This window comes from Bidens hawaiensis, unplaced genomic scaffold (genome assembly GCF_021521415.1).
Source record: "Bidens hawaiensis isolate Kalapana, Puna unplaced genomic scaffold, B.hawaiensis_p1.1 tig00038691_1, whole genome shotgun sequence".
NCBI lineage: Eukaryota > Viridiplantae > Streptophyta > Magnoliopsida > Asterales > Asteraceae > Bidens > Bidens hawaiensis.
This window is the reverse complement of record NW_027496809.1, coordinates 179,623-187,721: the sequence shown is the minus strand read 5'-3', so window position 1 is coordinate 187,721 and position 8,099 is coordinate 179,623. Positions and strand designations below refer to the sequence as shown.

At 32.3% G+C, this 8,099-nt stretch overlaps 1 protein-coding gene across 1 annotated transcript; it reads left to right on the top strand.

Annotated features, from left to right (window-relative positions):
* Positions 1-2,824: 2,824 nt before the first annotated feature.
* On the top strand, positions 2,825-7,359 carry LOC143590612 (GDP-mannose 3,5-epimerase 2). Its single transcript, XM_077071040.1, has 7 exons — positions 2,825-2,997; positions 3,880-4,290; positions 4,991-5,084; positions 5,173-5,302; positions 5,398-5,530; positions 5,621-5,828; positions 7,007-7,359. The coding sequence occupies exons 2-7, from the start codon at positions 3,881-3,883 to the stop codon at positions 7,160-7,162; spliced, it is 1,131 nt and encodes a 376-aa protein (XP_076927155.1). The 5' UTR covers positions 2,825-2,997; position 3,880; the 3' UTR covers positions 7,163-7,359.
* Positions 7,360-8,099: the final 740 nt, after the last annotated feature.

The following is an 8,099-nucleotide window of genomic DNA, read 5'->3' as shown; positions in this document are numbered from 1 at the left end:
AATGGAGCACGTAACAAGCTTTCTAACCAGTTCTTGTCTACAATGTAGACAAACATTTGAGACGATATTGTCTTTGGTCTTCTAGAGTAGATATACGTCATTATTATGTGAACATCACTGCATATTCCGCTTGCTACAAAACAACTAGTAACATATGAAAAGAATTATTGGTTAACCATTTAATCCTACTAGACTATATTATAAGAAATAGAGATTGAACTAATATCAATATATCATAATATTTTATTTTATTTTATTTTAAATTTTAAAATTGCGTGTTACGTAATAAGTAGTTGAATCATATGGGTGAGCAAAAACTCTGTTTGTTTTCTCTGTCCGGGACCTTCTAAATATTCACGAATCATGCAATTTAGGTGTTAAGAAAAACACAATTCTTCATGGGATAATGAATGATCCTCACTGCGTGTTGGTGTATTTGGAAGATTAGAAACTATGTCATCTTCCAAAACAAGACGGCTATCATGTTAAAAACGGCAGTCATAAAATCCTTGAACTTTCTTTGGATTAAGAATAGTTCCTCTTTTCATAGTTTGCTATGAAAGGTTTGGTGCAATTATTCTTTGTACTTTGCTCGTTGTTTGTTATTTAATGCTTCGCTAGTTGTTTAATGAAATTCGTCTTTCCTGAAAAAATAAAAACAAAAAAGAGAGGGAAAAACTCTATATATTCGTTATACCAACTAATTTGTTTATTTACATTATTATTGTTTTAGTTTTGTTATATGTTAGTTTGCAAGAAAATAACGATCAAAAGCTATCAATGTTTAATGAAAGCTATTTACATGTTTATAGAATAAGATTTATTTAAATGTTAAAAGTTCATATAATAGCTACAGAAGTTAAGGTTCTATCATGTCGAGAATGTTATTATAACTCTAATTGTTTTAAATATAAAAGTATCCTTATTATTGATAGGTTTATTATTGTTTAATAAAATACAAATTATTTAACAATAAAATTGCTGAATACGAATATGATACCATGACAACATACCTAGATTTCTTTGCTTGCCCGAGTGAATATATAACTATTATGCCTTCATATTCAACACTCCAAACACTAATATAATTGCTTTTTCAACCATATTAATATTTATGAATATCTAAGAAAATTACAAAGTGTTCATAATGGATTATAATTTATTTTCATATGAAAGGTAAATGTTACTTCTAACTCCACGTACCAATCATTATTATTTGTTTTACATACGAGAACCTCGTAAAAAAAATTTCTGGCATCCTGGGTGAAAACTTCATAGAAACCTACGTAATTGTCTTACTCAAAACACTTAACTTGAAGTTCTCATTTCATCAACAACTACATCCGAAACAAGTTGATGGTATTCAATGTGAGTCATTCTTTACAAATTTATGTTTAGTTATCCGGATGAAAACTTCTCATATCACTAATCATAAGAGCCAACTTACATACATAAATAATCTGGAATATGATGGAGTGTTCAATATTTAGTTTGAAATTGATTAAATCATTAAATTGAACATAAACTGTTTATAAAGAGCCAAATTACATACCTATGGTTTCAAATCAAGACAGATTTGGTTTTGGGGTTCCAAAACATAAACTGTTTATAAAGAGCCAAATTACATATATGGTTTCAAACCATGGGGTTCCAAAAAAATCATTCTGTTAAAACCAAGTAACAAATAATGGTTATTTTAGTTTTGCCGTTCAATTCAATAACAAATTATTTAACATAAAATTGCAGAATACAAAGACGATACCATGACAACATACCTAGATTTCTTTGCTTGCCCAAATGAATATAAGTTATTAGTTATGCTTGAATATTCAACACTCAAAACACTAATATAATTGATTTTTCAACCATATTAATATTTATGAATATCTAATAGAAAACAACAAGGGGTGTTCATAATTATTATTTTCATATGAAAGGTAGAATGTTATGTCCAACATTTGTTTTACCAACGGAACTTCATAAATTTTTTAGACTTCATGGAAGATCTTCTAATTGGTTTCACTCAAACATATTTAACTTGAAGGTCTCCTTTCATCCACAACCAATGCATCCAAAACAACTTAATGATATTTGAGGTTGGTCATTCCTCCGGATTACTCTAAAATCTCGAGTCTAATCGAAGCATTAATGTAACTTTTAAGGTGCCATCACATCCACAATTGATCTATCAAAAATATGTTGATAAAATTTATGATCACGTATTCATCATAAACAAAAACAGAAAAAACAATAAATCATACGGATTAACTATTGTAACTAACTACTTTTTGGAATATGTTAGGGAGTTCAATACCGGTTACAAATCGAAACCAATTAAAACGGAATCAGTTTAAAACAAAACCAAATTACACATACGGGTTTAAACCGAGACCGAATTGTGTTTTTGGTTACAAAAAATGAACTTTGTTCAAACCAAATAACAGATAGCAGTCATTTAAGCTTCGTCAGTTAGCTCAATTCATGAAAAAAATTTACCCTAATCTTATTTAGCCCAACTCAATCCAATAACAAATAATTATTATTCAGTTACCTCGGTCGAAAATCATACCCGATTAGAATACAATTTCCGGTTCAGTTTTAAATTACATATATTTGGTTTTGTATTAAACCATCTAAATTCTATTCGTTCGATTTTCATCTAAGAAAAATTAAAGCGTGAAAACCAAAACTATACCGAGCCAAGCCGAACCGAATAACGTATAGAATATCCATGGAATATACTCAATATACATGATTCATAAACAGCCGACATAGTACATATAACCTACGATATTATTATAAGACATTTATTAAATATCTTTCTATATTTATGTTGTAAAAAAATCAGAAAAAAAGATAAAGGGTACAAGACACTGAAAAAAACGTAAATAAAAGGACGTTGAAGTAGTAGTAGTAGTAGTAGTAGGATAATAATAACTGGAGTGTATTCCACCACGATACCAAATTATCTATCTCACACCCTTCAATTTTCATCAGGTAATTCTCAATTCTAACCATCTTTTTGGTGTTAATCTGTTGCTTAATTCATGGGTTTTGTTTATAATTATCATCTGTTTCGAATTGTGGGGTGATCTGGTGTTTGATTTAGCTGAATTTGTAGTGGGTATGACAAAATTTACGATAATTAAGGGTTTTGTAGACAATATTATGTGTGCACACCAGGTGTTTGTGTTTATGCCGATGTGAAATTCTCAGTTAAAACCCCGGCCGCCGACACTGCTATTTCTCCGTAATTGAATTTAATATTGTTTTTTGAATTGATAAAAAGGTGGGGTTTTAAAGTATATTCATAGAAATGGAACAAGATTGAATCTTGGGTCTTTTCATTAGTTAAAAGTATTTTAGAATGTTAAACTATTTGTTTAAACGAATCTTTCTTTTGTTTTACTCGTTATCGTATTGGATTGACCGATTTTAGCAATTTGAGATAATAAAGTTTTCGATTACGGATATTTGACTGACTTTGTTGGAACAATATTTTGAAACTTGGTTTACTATTTCATGATTGTAGATTTTTATCCTTAGTTGATATTATTATATATTCACTTGTCTTGTATACATTTGCTTTACCATAGTGGTCCCAAATAAGATAATCTGCTGTGTATAACTTTTAGTGTCTTATCTTCTTGAATCTTGATGACGTCATACGAGCGAAATCAATCAAACATGATAATATAGTTACAAGCTAGATGGATCAAATTTTATTTGCGGATAAGTTTTTTTTAATTATATCATGTCATTTGCAGCAAGTTTTCTTTAGATATTTATCAACTTTATCAAGAAAATCAGAATCAACACAAAATATTTAACTATTAAGTTTGATTTATACTAAAGTTTCGTGATTTTTTACATTTGTAGAATGGGAACAACTAGTGAAACAAAGTACGGGTCATTCACCTATGAGAACCTCGAGAGGGAACCGTATTGGCCAACAGAGAAACTTAGGATTTCCATAACTGGTGCGGGTGGGTTCATTGCATCACACATTGCGAGGCGTTTAAAAACCGAGGGCCACTACATCATTGCTTCTGATTGGAAGAAAAATGAGCACATGCCAGAAGACATGTTTTGCCATGAGTTCCATCTTGCTGATCTTCGTGTGATGGATAATTGCTTGAAAGTGACTGAAAACGTTGATCATGTGTTTAATTTGGCTGCTGATATGGGTGGCATGGGGTTCATTCAGTCAAATCACTCTGTTATTATGTATAATAACACGATGATTAGCTTTAACATGCTCGAGGCTGCAAGAATCAGTGGAGTCAAAAGGTCGGTCAACATAATTGTTACGATTCTAAATATTTATTTCTCTTGCTTTTGGAATTATGTTATTTCTAAAACGTTCAATCATGTTTCCTTATTTAAGCACGCCAATATACCCTTTACAAGAAACTATATCATCTATTGATTTGTTATGATGGTAATGGGCAAAGAGGTCATTTTAAACCAAAAAAAACTTTCCAAATGATGGGATATGTCTCAAAACTTTCCTAAAGTTTGATTATATGGGAAATATCTAAAACACCCTTTACTAGAAGCTATGCCATTAACTGATTTGTTATGATGATAATGGGCAAAAAGGTCAATTTAATCCAAAAACTTTCCAATTGATGGATATGTCATTCCTGAAGTTTGATTATTTGTGAAATGTCTAAAATACCTGCTATGAGAAGCTTTGCCATCTATTGATTTGTTATGATGATAATGAGCAAGAAGGTCATTTTTAACCTAAAAACTTCCCTAAAGTTTGATTATTTGTGAGATTGTCTCAAATACCCTTTACAAGAATCTATGCCATCTATTGATTGTTATGATGATAATGCACAAAAAGATCATCTTTAACCTAAAAGCTTTCCATGTTAAGGGATATGTCTCAAAAGTGAATTGTTCCAAATTTTAACCTTAAGTTGTTTATCTGACAATTTGTAAAATTATTGCATGTTTCTGACTCTCATGTTACATTATATAGGTTTTTCTATGCCTCTAGTGCTTGCATTTACCCCGAGTTTAAGCAGTTGGAAACTAATGTGAGCTTGAAGGAATCTGACGCGTGGCCTGCTGAGGTTATTAATTGATAAAAAATCACAAATTATTTCTTTTTCCTTTTTTAATTAACTTTTAGTTTGATAAACTATTGAAATTGTATTTTAGCCTCAAGATGCGTATGGTTTGGAGAAACTAGCAACCGAGGAGTTGTGCAAGCACTACACTAAAGACTTTGGAATCGAGTGCAGAATCGGACGCTTTCATAACATTTATGGACCATTCGGCACATGGAAAGGTACCATTAGTTTTGAAATAAGTTCAATACCAAAAAAAGGATAATCTTTTAATAAACGAAGTGCAAAAATAGAATATCACATTTTAATCTTGCAGGTGGGAGGGAGAAAGCACCCGCTGCTTTCTGTAGAAAAGCGCTTACGTCAACCGATAAGTTTGAAATGTGGGGAGACGGGTTGCAAACCCGATCTTTTACTTTCATTGATGAGTGTGTTGAAGGTGTTTTAAGGTGCATGTTTTTTGTTATTGTTAAGTTGTACATCATGCAACTATGCAAAGGAAGTTATTGTTAACTGCATTGTGTGTTAACACTTAACAGGTTGACAAAATCTGACTTTCGTGAGCCCGTGAATATTGGAAGTGATGAGATGGTAAGTATGAATGAAATGGCCGAAATTGTTCTCGGTTTCGAGGATAGGAAGCTTCCGATTCACCACATTCCTGGCCCGGAAGGTGTGCGTGGCAGAAACTCGGATAATACTTTGATCAAAGAGAAGCTTGGGTGGGCCCCCACTATGAGATTAAAGGTAATCTTTTTAATATTTATTGGTAGCAAAATAGGCAAGTTGGATAACATGTGCTTTTTTGGTATGAGTTGGGTTGACATTAAACTTTTTTTGTCGAAAATATTTACGTTTTAAATAATTAGTTTCTGTTATGATTACAAAGCTATATACTTTAGATTATAACATAGTCTTTTGAATGGTTTATGCATCAAAAGTTGGTTGAATTTCGACCCGTTTCCTTCAGTTATTTTTTTTTCTTGATTGGCCCTTTGAGATAAAACACAACCCATCAAGACATACGTCTATGTATACGCGTGTGTGTGTTTATTATGTGCATACATACATATGTAAGGGGGAGTACTGTTCAAATTAGAACCAAGAAATATGTTGAGAACTGTGAGAACCGTATAATTCACTTGTACCTCTTACTTAAAGTGTTATACAGAAGACGGTTACAAAACCGCCCATCAGTATCTCATTAAATTATTTATGCACAATGTACAAGCGATTTATGTGGTTCTTGCAGTTCTCAACATAAAATTGTTTCTAAAAAGAATGTGTCTCTGTATGTATACAATATATATACATAAATAAGAATTCCTCAAAATGCTCGCTCAAAATTTGTCGATTTATAAACGAGTTGTGCCAAGCTAGAGCCAAGGTAAGCTCGCTCATTTGGCTCGTTTCGGTTAAGCCCACATTGTAATGTTATATGTTAATTCATGTTATAACTCATTCCCACTTATGAATAAGCCCACATGATATAGTCCATAATCCCACTACACACCACCCTAATATTAGTTACTTAACTTAAATAATAGGATAAATATTAAATATTAAACAAGATGGCTCAAGTCTCACTAATAAATAGGCCCACATAATATTAGTCTATGAGCCCACTACAGACCACCCTAATTTTAATTTACTTAAATAACAAAATATATATTAAATATTAGTTTTAGTTTAAACAAGATGCCTCAAGGCTCAAGCTCAAACTCCTCTCGTTAAGAAAAACGAGCAAAGCCGAGCTAGCTCGTTTAACTTCGAGCCCGGACCAAAGCTGGCTCGGCTCGCACGCTAAGCATGCTTATATGGACGCATAGTTTTTGACTTTTCAAAGTCAACCTTTATGCATGACTGTTTCCTGTTGATGATATCTTTCGATTCACGCACTTTTAATTATGATGGAATGTATGCAGGATGGATTGAGAATCACATATTTCTGGATTAAGGAACAAATTGAGAAAGAAAGAGGTGAAGGCTTTGACCTTTCGGTTTACGGGTCATCTAAAGTCGTTGGGACCCAAGCCCCGGTTCAACTAGGTTCGCTCCGGGCAGCTGATGGCAAAGAGTGAAAGTGTGATAATTCTAATGTCTTAAATTCATGATTATTGTGTTTCTTGTTTCTGTTGATGCATGCATATTTATTTATTTGGATGTGTAATCTTTGTAGCTATGTATGAGCTCTACTACCTCTGTGTGAACTCTGGTTGTTTATTTATTACTGTCATCTGGTTTCTGTTTTTGTTATAAAGGATGTCATTTTCTACTTCATAGGTGATAATCATGGGAAGTTATGTTTGTGTGGAAAATCAAATATATAAAGTTTATAATTTTGCATACAAAAATACAATAAAGATGACATTTTTAATGAATATATGACATTTTTAATTAATATATTGCCTTGCTTGCAGAGCGCACATATAATGTATATATGTGTGTGTGAACCCTCGAGTGGGCAAAAGTGAAATTGCACTAATTTTGACGTTATTTTACTAATCTCGTGAAAATAACGCTAAAAGTGACGGAAGGTTAATCAGGCATCCTGTGGTGGCGTTGATAGCCGAAAGACAATGATATATGCACAAATCGGCCGGTGTCTCGATGGTTGAGTGTTATGTGCCTTATGTCCAAGGCTTGAAGCAAAACTACTATAGAGCGGAGGTCTCACCGGAAGCAGCCTTTCTATCCCTATGGGGTAGAGGTAAGGCTGTCTATATCTTACCCTCCTCAGACCCTACCATAGCTTTGCTATTGGTGGGATATACTGAGTACGATGATGATGATGATTTTTAATGAAATTTCTTAATTGTATTATATACATTTTACCAGAAAATAGTAAAAAGTGTTGGCTTATCATAAACCATTGACATTATTTTTAATTTGAAGATGAGGAATGATGTTATTTTTCCTGAAATTCTTGAACGTCCCGAAGTAATTGAGAAAATTAATTGACTTATCATTGGATTAAAAATTGGTCATCTTTTAAGTCTTTGTGTTGGAATGATCGGT